Source organism: Cherax quadricarinatus, chromosome 9, assembly GCF_038502225.1.
Source record: "Cherax quadricarinatus isolate ZL_2023a chromosome 9, ASM3850222v1, whole genome shotgun sequence".
Lineage (NCBI taxonomy): Eukaryota > Metazoa > Arthropoda > Malacostraca > Decapoda > Parastacidae > Cherax > Cherax quadricarinatus.
In genome coordinates, this window is record NC_091300.1 from 19,272,587 (window position 1) to 19,292,078 (window position 19,492).

The 19,492-nt window shown below is 39.0% G+C and overlaps 1 protein-coding gene across 1 annotated transcript in view; it reads right to left on the reverse strand.

The window, feature by feature from the left end:
• Positions 1–19,492, reverse strand: part of LOC128685961 (proteasome adapter and scaffold protein ECM29) — a 136,689-nt gene that overhangs the window by 15,217 nt on the left and 101,980 nt on the right. Inside the window, exons 19-22 of the mRNA XM_070083283.1 lie at positions 18,673–18,790; positions 17,743–17,913; positions 15,450–15,695; positions 7,760–9,046 (exon numbers count right to left, since the gene is read on the reverse strand). Coding sequence (XP_069939384.1) covers positions 7,760–9,046; positions 15,450–15,695; positions 17,743–17,913; positions 18,673–18,790 — 1,822 coding nt within the window. The remainder of the gene's footprint in view (positions 1–7,759; positions 9,047–15,449; positions 15,696–17,742; positions 17,914–18,672; positions 18,791–19,492) is intronic.

Here is a 19,492-nt window from a genome sequence, read left to right on the forward strand (position 1 = left end):
CGGATTTCCCGCTCGTTTAAATAGACTTGACAACGGCGAGAGTACGAAGGGTGAGCCTCATGACAGTTAAGGCAAGAGGGAGATCGATTGCAAGACGTATTAGAATGGTCATCGGCACCACAGACTGGGCATTCGGCGATAGATCTGCAATATTTCGCTGGATGGCCAAATCGCCAGCAATTTCTACACTGTTGTGGTGTAGGGATCACCTTTCGAACTTGTAACCGATGTCCTGCTATATAAACTGAGGATGGGAGTTCTCGGCTGTCAAAAGTTAAACGAGCCACATTGCTAGGGTATCGTCTCCGCCCGCGGGCAGGAAGAACGTAAGTGTCTACCTTGAGAATTGAGAGATCTTGGAGTTCCAGCTGTTCAAGAATGTCAGTGCCACATGTCTGGAAATTTTGTTGAACTATGGTATGGGGCAGAATGACGGTACCACTACAAGAATTGAGGGAATGATGTTTTTCAAGAGTGACAGGAACAGTATCGATATGGGAAAGACGAGAGAGCTCATGAGCCTGGGTAGCATTCTGTACGGTAATGATGCGCGTACCGCTCTTAAGAGCATGAAAAGAAATATCTTTACCAACATGGCGTAGGAGTGCCTTGCCAATACTGTGGTCAGAAAGATAGGCAGTAGAGGAAGTCGGTCATAAAGTGAAGAATTTAGTCCATTGTTCAGTCTGAAACTGAGCGTGGAAAGGTAGTGAAGGACGTGTTGATCGTTTCTGAGAAGAACGAGAAGGTGGAGAAGTATCATCAGCAAGTAATTGTCGTTGGCGTTTAGGTGTGGGACCAGAGTTGGTCCGACGTGGAACGGGTCGGCGATTTGAAAATTGCCGCACCATAGAGGGAGAGGCCGGAAGCATAGTCAGAGGAGAGCGAAGGTCCGATAAATCGAAGGAGTCAGTCGAGGCCTCAGTACCTGAAGCGGGTGAGGAAACAGCACCAGCAATAGGTACAGAGGTATGAGGAGTGTCTGAAGAGTGGTCCAAAGACGAGGCGGGGTCAGAACGGGGTGCGGTATCAAGAAGGGGCCCGGGGGTAGTAGGTTCATGGACTAGGGCTGCCATGGTTAGGTTACTTCTTTCTTTTTGTTTTTAAGAAAAAAAAAGAAAGAAGAAAATAAAAATAAAAAAAAAAATAAAAAAAGGGGGGACCGGGGAGGGATAGTTCCTAGGAGGAATGAAAGGGCCAGAAATCTCCCTCCGTGCCCAAGAGGACCTCAGCACCGCAAGTAGCGCAGATGCAGCATGGAACCCGTGCCATACCCTACCCATCATGCTAGTAAACTAACAATCCGGGATAGCAACCTCACATCTGCCGAGCTACCTTGGTGGACAAAAGAGAGGGCGGCCGGATATCCGCCACAAAGCATACCTCCTTCGGCCACCACCCCCGGAATCCGAAAGGTGGCTTCCAGAGATACACCCGTCACCCGAAAGACACCCAAAGCTACTCCGGGATACCGGAGAGGGATCGGGACATCCCCAGGCGATCCAGATTCCACGGCAAACTACGCCACCGCCAAGAACCTCAACGGATTGGGATAGACCCTGGTATCCTTTCCCCTACCTAGGAACTACTGCGCCTGTGGGAGAAATCCCAAAGGCCAAAAAGAGGAAGGGCAAAAGGGAGGGGTGGGGAGGAGGAGGAGGAAAGGAAAAAGGGGAGGATGGGATAGGGGAGGGGAGATTGGGGGGTAATTAGGTTCGGTCTGAGGAAGAAGACCGACAGGTCTAATTCCTCAGACCAAGAGCCTCTTCACCACGCCAAGGAGCCCCCCTTGAAGAGGTACAATTCCAGTAGCGACAGCAAGGAGGAATATTCTCCAGTGAAGCGGCAATATATATGACACATGCATGCATTCTGGTAGTGTGCCATATGCTATTCTAAGGGGAAGGAGTACATCTTGGAGTACATCCCATGGCACTACATCAGGAACAGATAGTGAAAATGACAATGATATTGTTACAATTGGGATGGATAATGTGCATGCATCACCAGATGGTAGTGGTGCCATGCACCTTGAGGCAACAGCAGTGGCCTATGCTGGTAGCCATGCTGCTGACTCAGCACAGCTACAACAAAGGCCACCCTCACCCACCCAACACACCAACCTGCACAATCACAACCACCTGTCAATATCCAGTACCCACCAGCAGACCGCATCTGAGACTGCCAGCAATGTGCCAATTTTGTTCCCAATCCCCATCACTTTGATGAAACTCAAAGTGGAATATGGCCATCTTGTACACTTGGGAACAATGCCACTGAACTGGAATGTTTGTACACCATGGCTAACACAATTATTTCACCAAAATCAAGTCTATTCCAGTGGAAGGAAACAACTGTGGCTGAGATGTATCTGTTCTTTGCCACAATAATGCTTATGCCACATGTGTATAAGCACATTGTCACATCATACTGGTCGACAGACTGCCTGATTTCAACCTCAGCTTTCAGTAATATAACACCAGTCAATCGATTTGTGCTACTGTTATGTATGCTACACTTCTCAGACAAAACATGGCCTGACAGAAACGACAGGTTATATAAGATCAGGAATGTGTTTATGTATCTGAAACAAAAATTCTGTATGTATTTTTATCCCTTCGGGAAGCTTGTTATTAATGAGTCTTTGTTTCTGTTCAAAGGTAGACTATCGTTCAAGCAGTATATACCAAGCAAGAGGAAATGCTTTGGTATAAAATTGTTTGAACTTTGTGACTGCTACAGTGGTCTTGTATTAGATATAATTGTGTACAATGGAAGTAATACACTGCAAGATACCAGGAAGTTATTGGGTATCTCTGGTGATGTGGTTAGAACAATGATGGAACCATGTCTTGGTAAGGGGCATATACAATGGACAATCAGGTAAAGGCTTCATCGGCTAGCGCCAAAATCGACTAATGGCTCACTCTGGCATAAAAATATTGACTCAGCTAACGCCAAATAACTCAGCTAAGGGCTTTTGTCCCGAATGTGTCTGTGCGGCCTGAACGGGCCCGGCCACTCCACGACTTCGTGCACAGCCAGTGTGCCATTGTTTACAAGCCAGGGAGGACAATTCCATGCATAGAAGCGATATATTTAGTATTATTCCATTGTTTTTAGTGCTTGTAACTGCTAAATAAGCCACAATGGGCCCAAAGAAAGCTTTTAGTGCCATCACTGTGATAAAGAAGGAAAGAAACAATAAAATTCAAGAAAAAACTTGTAGCAAAGTACCAAAGTGGAGGAGGAAGAGAGAGGGGAGAATGTGCCTTCTGCAGTGATTCTATGATATGTACAATACTAAAGCAGCAGGCATCGATAAAGGCTATAGTGCCAGCCAGTGATAAAGTGTAGAATTAACAGTGTAGCAAGTAAGTTAAGAGAGTAAGTGATAGAAAAATAACTTGAAAGTAACTCTCCAATGTTGCTGGATGTGTGTAAGGCCGCTAAATATATGCCACCCTGCTATCTTCCACCACTCTAAACCTCTGCCAGCATCTCCTCCATCAAACTAATTAAACTAACATCTCCTCCAAGGTAAGTGTAAATATAAAAGTGTAAGTATAAAAGTAATTTTTTTTTTCCCAACAAACCGGCCATATCCTACCAAGGCAGGGTGGCCCAAAAAGAAAAACGAAAGTTTCTCTTTTTAAATTTAGTAATTTATACTAGAGAAGGGGTTATTAGCCCCTTGCCCCCGGCATTTTAGTCGCCTTCTACAATACGCATGGCTTATGCAGGAAGAATTCTGTTCCACTTTTCCCCATGGAGATAAGAGGAAATAAACAAGAACAAGAACTAGAAAGAAAATAGCAGAAAACCCAGAGGGGTGTGTATATATATGCTTGTACATGTATGTGTAGTGTGACCTAAGTGTAAGTAGAAGTAGCAAGACGTACCTGAAATCTTGCATGTTTATGAGACAGAAAAAAGGACACCAGCAATCCTACCATTATGTAAAACAATTACAGGCTTTCGTTTTACACTCGCTTGGCAGGACAGTAGTACCTCCCTGGGTGGTTGCCGTTTACCAACCTACTACCTAAATAAAAGTAAATACATGTTTAAGTGTAAATATAAAAGGACCCCAATGGAAATACGTAAGTCACTCTGACTTTTTTGGGTTATCCTAGGTACTTTACACATATGCTGCTATGTATGATAATCTATGTGCATAACTGTATTTGTGTATACCTGAATAAACTTACTTATTTATAAATTAAAATGTAAGTATTTCTTATTTATAAATTACAGTGGAGCCCCGACTTACGATGTCCTCAACCTATGTTAAAACCGACTTACGATGCTTGTCAGCATAAAAATTTGACCCCGACCTACACTGAAAAACTCAACTTATATCATTCGTCCCGAACGTGGCCGTCTGGTCTGTCTGGCCTGAGCGCCTCAGCTGAACTAGTGTGACATTGTTTACAAGCCGGGGCGGACGGTTGCACGCATACATTCAATAAATTTTGTATTATTCCAATGTTTTTAGTGCTTGTAGCTGCTAAATAAGCCACCATGGGCATAAAGAAAGCTTCTAGTGTCAACCCTGTGGTAAAAAGGGAGCGAAATACTATCGAAATAGTGTCATACCACGGTCAGCTGCTGCTGCTACTGTAGCACTGTCAGCTGCTGCTGCACCATGGTCAGCTGTACTACTCGAAGATGTGGAGAGACTGTTATTGGTGTGGCTTATTGAGAATACCGAGAAGCAATTAACCCCAGAGGGTTAGCCACCCAGGAAAACCCAAAAAAGTCAGTGTGTCATCGAGGACTGTCTAACTTATTTCCAGTGGGGTCCTTAATCTTGTCCCCCATTATGCGACTCACACCGGTCGACTAACACCCAGGTGAACAGGAAAAAATGCCTGGAACTAGTGCTCATATTGGTGAATTTAAGGCCAGCAAAGGTTGGTTTGAGATACTTGAGAATTGTACTGGCATAGACAGTATGATAAGGCCTGTTCTGGAAGAAAATGCCAAACAGGACCTACATTACTCAGGAGGAAAAGACACTCCCAGGACAGTGTCTCATCACTCATCACTACATCTTCAATAAAGGTAAGGTTCATTTATTCTTCATTTAGTACACTAGTACATGCACAATATATATTGTGCATGTATCCTCCTTTTTGTGTGTAGGAAAATGTATATTTCATGCGGTAAAATTTTTTTTTTTTTTCAGACTTTTGGGTGTCTTGAACGGATTAATTTGATTTCCATTATTTCTTATGAGGAAAATTAATTCAACTTACGATAATTTCGTCTTACGATGTGCTCTCAGGAACGGATTAATATCGTAAGTCATGGGTCCACTGTACATATATTGTTTAAGTGTGATAATGTTGGTGGATTCTGCTGGTGCATCCACCACCACTATGTACAGCTTCTCTCAGTGGCCCTTATAAATCCAACAACAACACTTACACCATTTACTCCTCTCATACACTATGACATATTTTATTCATTCTAGAGCATGCATCATGTTTCTAGGTTATTAACCCTTTCAGGGTCCACAGGCCTTCTTAGAGACTTGTTCTCAGGGTCCCCAAAATTAAAAAAAAAAAAAAAGATAGAGAATCTTTTCCCGATCATAATGACACCAAAAGTATGAAATTTGACGGAAAACTTACGGAATTATGCTCTCGCGAACTTAGTGGTCTCGACGATGTTTACGCATCGGCGATTTTGCCCACTTTGAGCCCTATTTTTGGCCAATTCCAATTTACTAGTTGACAAAATCATAACTATTTCGCCAGAACTCCATTTTTTTTCTATCAAATGAGTACAAGAAACCAACAATTTACCTATTTAAACTATCCAATACAGTGGTCAGAATTTAGCAATTTTGCCAATTTCACACAAATTTCAAGATGCCAATTTCCAAATAGGGTTCAGAATAAACAAGAAAGACATTCCTGGCACTAAAATAATATTTCCTCTGTTTATTAGTCACGTCCCCAGGCCCCTCTTACATTTCTTTTGCTCTCCACTTTGAATTTTTCTCACAAAAAATAGATTTACTGTTTTGCAGACTACTGCATTAGTGTAGAAATGGTATAAATAATATCGGCGCACTTGTGAAAGAATATTAGACTCACCAGTTGACGTGTATTGGACGCTTAGCATGATTTGTTTACTTTTGAACTTTGGTAAAAATCGAACATTTCTGCTACTTTGAATTCAATTTCAAGGTACTTTTCATTGTAAAACCAGTCAAAATCATCTCAATTTCTGTAATATGTCTTCCATTCTATACAATGAGACCAGGAAAACTAGAATACAACAATAAATATCATACAAAAATATAGTGCAAAAGTCGCTGTTTTAATCCAAAAACACAGTCAAAGTTTTTTTTCTCATTATGCACTGTGTGCTGTAGGATTTTTTTTTATACTGTGCACACTGACCACACAGACCCATTCTTTCATATGTAGGCCTACCAGCTTTCTCTCACTAGATTTGAAGGCGCTAGAATTTATGAGTACTAGTATGTCATGGACCCTGGAGCGTAAGCCGCACTAGTACGGCCGAAAACCTGAAAGGGTTAATATTGTTTATAATGTCATATTAGATGAATTGTTATAGATAAATAAGCTGTAGAGATGATATTAGCATCATACTGAAGCATAATAAACTTGCCTTCCTCTTGTCTCCTGTGTGTCTACCATACACCAAGAAGTCAAGTCAATAAAGGTAAGTGTGATGTTAAATGTTCATTTATCCATTTTATTAGTGCATTATATTTATTTATCACTGTTTTCTGTATGTATATTTATATTTAATCTTTAAAAATATTTTTTGTTAATACTTTTGGCTGTTTAAAGTAAGTAAGTAAGTAAGAGTGTGAGTGAGTGAGTGTGTGTGTGTGTGTGTGTGTGTGTGTGTGTGTGTGTGTGTGTGTGTGTGTGTGTGTGTGTGTGTGTGTGTGTGTGTGTGTGTGTGTGTGTGTGTGTGTGTGTGTGTGTGTGTGTGTGTGTGTGTGTGTGTGTGTGTGTGTGTGTGTGTGTGTGTGTGTGTGTGTGTGTGTGTGTGTGTGTGTGTGTGTGTGTGTGTGTGTGTGTGTGTGTGTGTGTGTGTGTGTGTGTGTGTGTGTGTGTGTGTGTGTGTGTGTGTGTGTGTGTGTGTGTGTGTGTGTGTGTGTGTGTGTGTGTGTGTGTGTGTGTGTGTGTGTGTGTGTGTTAGCACAGACAATAAACTGGTGAAGATGGCCTGTAACTCGGGGAACAATGAAAACAGACAAGTTCTGGTGTGACCACTGTGGCCATACAAGACAAATGTCGGAATCATTGGACTTGGTCTGATAATTTAGAAGACCACTGAACACTGTCACTACAAAAAATCCAGAATTATGGACTTTGTTCCATTTTTCCCAATGATTATGGTAGCCCAACCAATTTTTTTGACTGTAATTTCCAAAACCCATTAAATGGGAGTCTGTTAATTAGAGGTTTTACTGTAATAACGACTTTTTATAAAAATCTACCTCAGTGATTATTCTGTATGTTAATATTTACCTTAAACAGCATAATATTTTGCCTTGGTTAGAATATAGTAATATTAACTGATAGAGATATTATCAAGCAATAAAATATATGTAATGACTAAAACTGGAGACATAAAAAAGGCTTATGGGCAGTCAAGCCTGTTAGTTTTTTGGTCTTTTATGGACTATTGAAAAAAAAAATTTAAGTGAATTAAAGAAAATTAGTGACAACTGCTGAAAACAATAACAATGATGCAAAATACTCACAGGTGTCAGGTATGGCAGACAGATATCAAAGACCTGTTCAAATCTGTCAATTTGGTAGGTGTCAAGGACTGTAGAGAGGGCTTTAATGGCATGAATCTTATATTCCATCTTTTCTTTGCTGGCCTCCCTGGTCAGTACCTTAACAATGTCTTCCATTAGTAGTTCATCTCTGTCTGGGTGTTTCAAGGTGCTAAGTATTGACTTTGTGTGCATGGCTACATTTGAGAGTGCTGTAACAAGGGATTCTTTACCAATCCATGTTCTGCCTTGCAGACTGCTGATTAGAAGTGTGATTAAGGATGTGACAAGATCATTATTCATACTTGATCCCAGTTTCTGAGACATTGTTGACAAGGCTCTGCCAGCCTGAGCTTTCATTGCCCAATTTGAACTTTGTAAAGCTTGTTCACAAATTAAAATAATTTCATTTAAATAAAGCCTCACTCCAGATTCTGTTCCAGGTGTATTATCCGACCAAATTTCTTCCCAGATTTCAACGCCACTAAGGTCACCCTCAGCAGTTTTCTCAGCATGCATTGCCAAAAATGCCAGAGGCATAGCCTGGCAAGCATGCTGTTTCATTATATCACTATTTTGAGCATGCATACTACGGAGAGTAAGAGCACTACTCATCCTTACGGTATCCTCATCTTTCTCTAAATACCAAGTCTGTAATTTTGTCAGGATCTTTTCTACACTTGAAGTTTTTGCAGTTTTAACTAGATTACCTATGGCATTAGCATATACCTTCCTCACCACTGCATTTCTATCACTCAGACCATTAACAAGTGCAGCCAAGAGTTTTCCTGTATATTTTTCCAATGGAGCAGGACAGGTATGAGTCAGTGTCTCTACAACATGAGCAGCACCTGCACGGCTTGCAAGGCCAACGGAGCTCTTAAGAACATCCACCAGACCTCCCACTAACTTCTCCATGGTACTTTCATCAACAAACTGCAAGACATAATTTAATGTATCCATCATAGGTGTGCTTCTTGCTGCAGCAACTCGAGCCACATCTAGCTTCTCTCTATCATCATCATTTAACCTCACTGAAGTATAGCTAAGAGCTTGAGATTCAAGTCCTGAAAGAGCTTCGAGCAGAGCTGGAACTAACGTGCCTAAGTGTGGCCTCACTAGGGAGCCTCCTGTACGGCATAATTTGGACACAGTCTGCAGGCTCACATTCCTTACTTCAGGCACAGTACTAGTAATGCCTGATGTCAGTAGAGTGGGCAGGACTTCCTTAAGCATCTTCTCACTTTCCTCACCAGTACTCTCACACACCTGACAAATATATAAATTTTTGTATATACAAAAATAACTTTTATATAATAAGTAACTGCAGTATATTCACATGCTGAATATATGATAAAGCAGAGATTATAAGTTATATCTGATTTGGAAAATACACACACATTCATGCACACATAAATATGAATGCAAATTCACTTAAAGTTTGCAATAAACACAGAAATGGTACACAAATAAGTCAAAGATAAACAACATGAATATGGCCTTTTTGAAGACAAACAGCACCTGGAAAAAAAAATGGAAGCACAAACTTCTGCCCCACATTCTAATACTGCATTTTTAAAATTATCCCATTCCTCTGCAACATCCCCACTACCCATACTTGAACTAGCCCACCTTTCTGCCAAAAGTTGCTTATATCTCACCCTAACTTCCTCCTCCCTTACCTACCCATCAACCCTTCATCCACCAATACATAATCTAACAAACTACTTTTGTTACGTGCTATATCGTATCCTGTATTCTTATTTATATTCTTTTTCATAAAATATGTATTACTTATTGCCAAACCTCCTTCTACACATAGTTCAATTAAAGGGTTCCCATTTTCATTTACCCCTTGAACCCCAAATTTACCTATTACTCCCTCTACAACATTTTTACCCACTTTAGCACTGAGATCCCCCAACTGCAAGTACTCTCACACTTGGTTCAAAACTCCCCATGCACTCACTCAGTATTTCCCAAAATCTCTCTCTCTCTCTTCTACACTTCTCTCTTCTCCAGGTGCATAAACACTTACTATAACCCACTTTTCACACCCAACCCTTATTTTACTCCACATAATCGTTGAATTTATACATTTATATTCCTTCTTTTCCTACCAAAACTTTTCCTTCAATATTATTGCTACTCCTTCCTTAGCTCTAACTCTTATTAGCAACCCCTGACCTAATCCCATTTATTTCTCCCCACTGAAACTCTCCTACCCTTTTCAGCTTTGTTTCACTTTAAGAGCAAGGACATCCAGCTTCTTTTCATTCATAACAACCACAATCATCTCTTTCTAATCATTCGCACATTCAAACATCCCACTTTGACGATTTTCTTCTTTTTCTTTTTAGTAGGCTATACAGGAAAAGGGGTTACTGTGATGTAGTCCACTATGCTTGTGAGGTCTCTGAGGGAGACCTAATTAACCAGTAAATGGTCACACCTTGCCTTGGTAAATAACTGTCAGACATGCCTTTCGGCTTAGGTCTCAGGTCTTTTGTTCTTGACAGCGTCAGATCTCAGTGTCAGATCAAAACACATGGTCTATGCCTTATGGGGAAGGGGAGTGCTTTGAGGATCATATAAGCTCAAGGAACAGCTGAGCAGGAGATTCGAGTGAAGCTGCTGCTGGTGTGCAGAGCTCTGAGCAGCAGAGATTCGAGCGGAGCTCTGGCCTGTGTGCAGAGCTCGGGAGAGGGCTGCTGGAGTCTCTGGAGGGGAGACTCTGTTGGAGACTCTGGGCAGAGTACTGGTTGGAGCAGTGCTTGGCTGTGTAGGTCTTGGGACCTGTGGCTAGAGTGTGACTGAGTTCCTGTGGTGAACTGTCCTCTGAACAATATTGTAAGTTATATTCTGTTTCGTCAGTTGATTGTATTCCCTGTCTCATTGCTTATATGTACCATCCCCATTTATCTAAACCCAATAGTGTTCTCCTGTTCCCAAATATATTATTGTACAAGGACTTAATAATAATAATAATATTCACTGTTTGTTTGAGTGGAATAGTAATATTCACTTTCCCTAATATTTATTCTTTTATTCATTATTTTATTTCAAGTACTGAGAAGGTGAGTAGTGTGGTAGAGATAATGATGTAGTCACCAGTGATCTCACATTACCTCCGCTCCTGTCATTCGACTCACCTCTCTTGCCTATCCCCTGCCTACTCCCTCTGATTACTCTCTTATTCCCCAATTATCCATACATTCCATTACCCCCCTACATGACATTACTAGGCCATTGAAGATAAAACACAATGAGCTTAACTTTTCTCATATAGCTACATATAAGTAATTACAATATATGAACATAAAGAATTTTTTTTTTTTCAACAAGTCGGCTGTCTCCCACCGAGGCAGGGTGACCCAAAAAAAGAAAGAAAATCCCCAAAAAGAAAATGCTTTCATCATCATTCAACACTTTCACCACACTCACACATAATCACTGTTTTTGCAAAGGTGTTCAGAATACAACAGTTTAGAAGCATATACGTATAAAGATACACAACATATCCCTCCAAACTGCCAATATCCCAAACCCCTCCTTTAAAGTGCAGGCATTGTACTTCCCATTTCCAGGACTCAAGTCCGACTATATGAAAATAACCGGTTTCCCTGAATCCCTTCACTAAATATTACCCTGCTCACACTCCAACAGATCGTCAGGTCCCAAGTACCATTCGTCTCCATTCACTCCTATCTAACACGCTTGCTGGAAGTCCAAGCCCCTTGCCCACAAAACCTCCTTTACCCCCCCTCTCCAACCCTTTCGAGGACGACCCCTACCTCGCCTTCCTTCCCCTATAGATTTATGTGCTTTCCATGTCATTCTACTTTGATCCATTCTCTCTAAATGACCAAACCACCTCAACAACCCCTCTTCTGCCCTCTGACTAATACTTTTATTAACTCCACACCTTTTCCTAATTTCCACACTCTGAATTTTCTGCATAATATTTACACCACACATTGCCCTTAGACAGGACATCTCCACTGCCTCCAACCGTCTCCTCGCTGCTGCATTTACCACCCAAGCTTCACACCCATATAAGAGTGTTGGTACTACTATACTTTCATGCATTCCCTTCTTTGCCTCCATAGATAACGTTTTTTGACTCCACATATACCTCAATGCACCACTCACCTTTTTTCCCTCATCAATTCTATGATTAACCTCATCCTTCATAAATCCATCCGCCGACACGTCAACTCCCAAGTATCTGAAAACATTCACTTCTTCCATACTCCTCCTCCCCAATTTGATATCCAATTTTTCTTTATCTAAATCATTTGATACCCTCATCACCTTACTCTTTTCTATGTTCACTTTCAACTTTCTACCTTTACACACATTCCCAAACTCATCCACTAACCTTTGCAATTTTTCTTTAGAATCTCCCATAAGCACAGTATCATCAGCAAAAAGTAACTGTGTTAATTCCCATTTTGAATTTGATTCCCCATAATTTAATCCCACTCCTCTCCTGAACACCCTAGCATTTACTTCTTTTACAACCCCATCTATAAATATATTAAACAACCATGGTAACATTACACATCCCTGTCTAAGACCTACTTTTACCGGGAAGTAGTCTCCCTCTCTTCTACACACCCTAACCTGAGCCTCACTATCCTCATAAAAACTCTTTACAGCATTTAGTAACTTACCACCTATTCCATATACTTGCAACATCTGCCACATTGCTCCCCTATCCACTCTATCATATGCCTTTTCTAAATCCATAAATGCAATAAAAACTTCCCTACCTTTATCTAAATACTGTTCACATATATGCTTCAATGTAAACACTTGATCTACACATCCCCTACCCACTCTGAAACCTCCTTGCTCATCCGCAATCCTACATTCTGTCTTACCTCTAATTCTTTCAATTATAACCCTACCGTACACTTTTCCTGGTATACTCAATAAACTTATTCCTCTATAATTTTTACAATCTCTTTTGTCCCCTTTCCCTTTATATAAAGGGACTATGCATGCTCTCTGCCAATCCCTAGGTACCTTCCCCTCTCATACATTTATTAAACAAAAGTACAAGTACCAACCACTCCAACACTATATCCCCCCCTTCTTTTAACATTTCTGTCATCATCCCATCAGTTCCAGCTGCTTTACCCCCTTTCATTCTACGTAATGCCTCGCGTACCTCCACCACACTTACATTCTGCTCTTCTTCACTCCTAAAAGATGGCATACCTCCCTGACCAGTGCATGAAATTACCGCCTCCCTTTCTTCCTCAACATTTAAAAGTTCCTAAAAATATTCTCGCCATCTACCTAATACCTCCCTCTCCCCATCTACTAACTCCCCTACTCTGTTTTTAACTGACAAATCCATACTTTCCCTAGGCTTTCTTAACTTGTTTAACTCACTCCAAATTTTTTTGTTATTTTCATTTAAATTTCTTGACAGTGCCTCTCCCACTCTATCATCTGCTCTCCTTTTGCACTCTCTCACCACTCTCTTCACCTTTCTTTTAATCTCCATATACTCTGCTCTTCTTATAATACTTCTGCTTTGTAAAAACCTCTCATAAGCTAACTTTTTCTCTTTTATCACACCCTTTACTTCATCATTCCACCAATCACTCCTCTTTCCACCTGCCCCCACCCTCCTATAACCACAAACTTCTGCCCCACATTCTAATACTGCATTTCTAAAACTATTCCAACCCTCTTCAACCCCCCCCCCCACTACTCATCTTTGCACTAGCCCACCTTTCTGCCAACAGTCGCTTATATCTCCCCCGAACTTCCTCCTCCCTTAGTTTATACACTTTCACCTCCCTCTTACTTGTTGTTGCCACCTTCTTCTTTTCTCATCTACCTCTTACTCTAACTGTAGCTACAACTAAATAATGATCCGATATATCAGCTGCCCCTCTATAAACATGTACATCCTGGAGCCTACCCATCAACCTTTTATCTTCCAATACATAATCTAACAAACTACTTTCATCACGTGCTACATCATACCTTGTATATTTATTTATCCTCTTTTTCATAAAATATGTATTACTTATTACCAAATCTCTTTCTACACATAGCTCAATTAAAGGCTCCCCATTTACATTTACCCCTGGCACCCCAAATTTACCTACTACTCCCTCCATAACATTTTTACCCACTTTAGCATTGAAATCCCCAACCACCATTACTCTCACACTTGATTCAAAACTCCCCATGCATTCACTCAACATTTCCCAAAATCTCTCTCTCTCCTCTACACTTCTTTCTTCTCCAGGTGCATACATGCTTACTATAACCCACTTTTCACATCCAATCTTTATTTTACTCCACATAATCCTTGAATTAATACATCTATAGTCCCTCTTTTCCTGCCATAGCTTATCCTTCAACATTATTGCTACTCCTTCTTTAGCTCTAACTCTGTTTGAAACCCCTGACCTAATCCCATTTATTCCTCTCCATTGAAACTCTCCCACCCCCTTCAGCTTTGTTTCACTTAAAGCCAGGACATCCAGCTTCTTCTCATTCATAACATCCACAATCATCTCTTTCTTATCATTTGCACAACATCCACGCACATTCAGACTTCCCACTTTGACAATTTTCTTCTTCTTATTCTTTTTAGTAATCTTTACAGGAAAAGGGGTTACTAGCCCATTGTTCCCGGCATTTTAGTTGACTTTTACAACACGCATGGCTTACGGAGGAAAGATTCTTATTCCACTTCCCCATGGATATGAAAGGAAAAGTAATAAGACCAAGAGCTATTAAGATAAAATCAAAGAAAACTCAGATGAGTGTGTATAAATAAACGTGTACATGTATGTGTAGTGTGACCTAAGTGTAAGTTGAAGTAGCAAGACATACCTGTAATCTTGCATATTTATGAGACAGACAAAAGACACCAGCAATCCTACCATCATGTAAAACAATTACAGGCTTTTGTTTTACATTTTGTTTTACTTTTATATATTTGTTAGGTTTTGTATGCAAAGGGCTTAGACACACAGCAGGCATGTGTGAACATGTCAGATAGGAATGAGTGGAGACTTGAGACTTTACAGGCTATTGGAGTGTGAGCAAGGTAATATTTTGTGAAGGAATTCAGGGAAACTAGTTAGCCAGACTTCGAGTCCTGGAGGTAGGAAGTACAGTTCCTACACTCTAACGGAGGGGTTTGGGATATTTGCTGTTTAGAGTGACATCTAAACTGTCACATCTGCATACCTCTGGCAAGACAGTGATAATGTGAATGATGGTTTAAGTGTTTCTTTTTCGGGTCACCCTGCTTTGGTAGGAGACAACCGTGTTAAAAAAAAAAATTGTATCCCTGTGCAGTATTAATTTGAACACAATTCTTTAACACTCTTTTTACTCACAGCAAATATTTTCCTGTCTTTGCCTTTAAAGGATACTTTGAATCTGATGAATAATACTTTTAACATTAGTAAGATAAATGTGAGTACACTGCTCAGAAAGGTGTATGGGAAAATGAAGTTATGAATGGTATAGTATCAATATGTAATGAAAAAGAGATTTTAAATGTTAACTCTCATTTACTTTATAAGACTTGCACACTTCTCAAATTGTGAAAGAATATAAAGTATTTTAATTTTTAGAAAAGTCTTTTTCAAGGTGATAACAATACATACTCGAAACACATTAGCATTACCTTGATGCAACTCTTGCTTAAAGCATGTAAAGTTTTCTCTGCTGCCTGTCTAACAGATTCTTTGATGTCATCTCGCACTCTAAATAGTGTTGTCCATATTTCCTTGATACGATGTATAGCTTTGGCAGCCGATTGTCTCCGCAGTAAGTCTGTGAGAGCATGGCAAGATGATTCACGCACTCTCCACATACTATGAGTCAAGTTGTTTATCAGGTCACACAGGATTGGGTCATAATACTTTTCAATCTGTAAAAAAAAAAAAAGAAAAAATCTACACCACTTTCTTCAGTTCTTATGAGTGATGAATAAAGAGGAAAATGCATAAATAAATAGTAAGTAGGTTCCAAAATTATAAGGTATGGCCTCATGATCTACAGGTTCGTCATAATCATGAAACTTTGTTAGCCTACTTGATATCCATGGTTGGATTCCCTAATCTGTACGTCATAGATAGTAATATGACATTACCAGTGAACTAAGTTCCATGAATTGCAAAATGACATCATGTATTATCCATTTGTTGATATGTACAACTGACCCAAAACTGTGTAAAATGTTTAAATATATCTAAGTACTGTAAACACTGGCCCTACCATATAAAAATCATAAAATGCATTCAGTTAGTAAATGAAAGCCAATCAGTGTTAAAAGAAGTAATTTAAGTCACTTGAAGGTCTGTAAGGAACTGAATGATACACAATTAGACTATATTCTTACGTAATACATGCTATTTATTTTTTAACGTTCCAGCCATCTCCCACTGAGGTAGGAGTTGGCATTTGTGAAGAGGATGCATGGCAAATATATAGTACATACTCTATATAGTTACAGAAAAAAAACTGTCTGGAGTTTTATGACTCTCTGATCGTGGGTTCTAACCCCATCCATGGTATGGTTTATTTATGCAACATGAGAGAACTTTAAAGATTTTTAAAATTACTATAATTTAGTACAGGATTTACATTAATTAGCAATACTGTATATACAATAGTATAAAATTTAAATAAAATATTTGACACATGTTTGCCTTTCTTCACAACCTTAAATCTCACAATATATAGTGGTGGCACCAAGGGAAGGCTGAAACCTCCCAAAACTTCCCCAGCACCCTAAATAAAAATAGTAATTATAATAATGCTGGTTCATAACAAGTCTCCTAGCCTCCCTTTCTAACCAGACAGCCACTCCTAAGCCAACCCGGTACACAAATTCTAGTGCCACCCCTGCAATAATGTGAAATCAAAATCAAATATTGAAAGTGTACTTGCAGGATTGGAATTTGGTGCAGAGGATTTTCAGGACAACATGCAGACTAGAGACCCTCCACACTCCAATTAAAATCCCACAAACACGCTCAAATTTAAATTCAATATTTGTTTTATACAAATTCTGGGTATAGAGGATAGTTTATGATGAAATTTTATTATAAAATGTACAAGTTAAATAAATATAAAATGTAATGCTTGAAATAAAGGTAGAAATAATAAAAGAAAATGGTAGATAATAATGAAGGAAGAAACTAATTTGCTACTTAAACTGTTAAACTTATCAAGTAAACAAAGTGCTGTAACATGGTTTAAAACTTCCATTAACTGGTACTTTGTTGGTCAAAAGTTACAGGCCAATTTCTGTGAAAAATTTTCTAGGAGTATCTGGGGTAGCAAATTATTTTAAATATAGAATTTCACTATGAGCTGAGAGACAGTAATCATCTTTGTAACTTATAACAATTCTTCATATAATTAATACATAGTTTGTATAGTCCATTTTCCCAATGCCTTGGAGGTTCTATATTCACTAAGAATCTAAGAAGAAAGATGGAGATATTACAGCCAAGTTTGCCGGAAGGTGTTACTCCTGCACCGTTGCCACAAATTTCCTGTGTATCCATACTACTGGGTTTGGAAATTTAATTGTGACCAGAGCAATAGTTTTAAAATAAACAAAAATGAAAACCTAACCTATGTACATTTTGGCTTGAGACTAACAACTCACACAGCCAAATATCCGATATTGTGGAGGATAAACATTACAAATGACTCTGAAGTAACTGACAAAAAGGAATAAAAAGCATACTGATATACAATTAAGGCATGAATGTTTTTGCTCAATTCCATAAATTTACCATTTATGTTTAATATAAAAAGCTTACTTTAGCTTTATGGAGAAACAGTATGCATATAATTGCTCCAAAAATATTATTAAACTATCCAATATTTTTTAATTTTTATCTACAGTGATTCCAGATGTAATATGTAGCTATTTCGAGAAGTAAAGTACATAAACTACTCACAGTTTTTGCATTATCGGTGACTAAGGCATTCCAGATAGCAGCCATGGGTTGTTGGATCTTGGGTGTTGGATCATGCTGGTATCTATATAGCTTTGGAACAATTTGGGGTAGATATGGTTCCAGCTGGGCACCAGCTTGGGTTGCAAGAGTGCCAAAACCAAATGCAGCTCCCTAAAATCAATTAGAGTATTAGAGTTAGGATTTTTGAGTATAGAGCCACCTGTCTTGCTAAGAGATAGATGTTTGTTTATGTGCATTACTAGCCCCAGCTTAGATTAACAGATCAAGGGCAATAACACAAGTAAAAGCAAGCAAGTAATCAATTCTGGTAGAATCAGAGATATCTAACAAATATTTTACATGACCTTTCCCCCATCAGATGTCATTATCTAGGTCACCCATTTCAATGTCTTTACTAATGGGAACATTACACAAACTTACTTCTCAGGTGTCACTAATTCACCAATTTCTATATCTCTATTAATGAGTAATTTATATGGCCTTGATACTGCATTATTCTCTGCATTATTCCCCCAAAAGCCATTAACTTTACTGTCCAAAGTGCCTGCCAAATCTCATTAATATCAATAAAGTAATTTTTGAGGTACTATACTGCTTTTTCACATTTCTGGTGAAGGATAACAAGAGAATACAATTCTATTATAACACATTGTTTTATTCAATACTTGAATGCAAGGTCACAATAGTATTTCTTATTATTTCAATTACCATTTGTGTACAAACATCACCAAATAAATGTCCAAAACAAATGATTATCAATTGTTGCAACATTCAATAATTTCATTTACTTAAGAGCAACTGCTGTTTCCTTGAACATTGCCAGTACTTAAATACACTCACAAACCCCACAAATCAACTATGTATATGCAATAAATATTTATATGTAAGGAACTTAATTTAATACATTACCTTTTTTGAATTCCAAATTGAATTATGGTTGGCAAGATTCATAAACTTGTAGATAAGATCAGGCTGATTGAGATCTGTTGCCAAGGAGCACAGTTCACGATATGTTGACAGGTGTGCTCTGAAATTAAACGTTCTTTTCAATTTATAAATTAAGAAACAATGAAGCTTAAAATGTGTCTTTGTGGAAACATACAGTAGGGCCTCACTTATACGGCGGGTTAGGTTCCAGGCTATCACCGGAAAGCAGACATTGTCGGAAAGCAGAACGTCATTTTTTCCATTTATAAGTGCATAGAAATGCCAGACAAGTTTACACTAAATTATATTAAGTTAGTAATAGAACTAGGCATTAAAAACAAAAAGTAAAATACAGACACAGTACATTCATTACTTATCTTAAAGTATTTGTAATCTTAATGTAAGGCGAGAGGTGAGTAGTACTTATTTGTAGGAAGTCAGGTGTAGGTAGCCCTGGCTCCCCATCTCATACTTAATATACAATATTTAAAACATCCCAGAGTTAAAATACACATACAGTACACTCACTATTTACCTTAAAATACATGTAGTCTTAATGTAGGAAGAGGTGAGTAGTACTTATTTGTAGGAAGTCAGTGTAGGTAGCCCAGAGCCATATTATTAGCATTGACATACCTTGTTCACTGAATTTAATTGTGCATGTGGTGAAAGTGTTGAATGATGATGAAAGTATTTTCTTTTTGGGGATTTTCTTTCTTTTTTTTTGGGTCACCCTGCCTCGGTGGGAGACGACCGACTTGTTGGAAAAAAAAAAAAAAAAAAAAAAAAAACTACCTTTAGA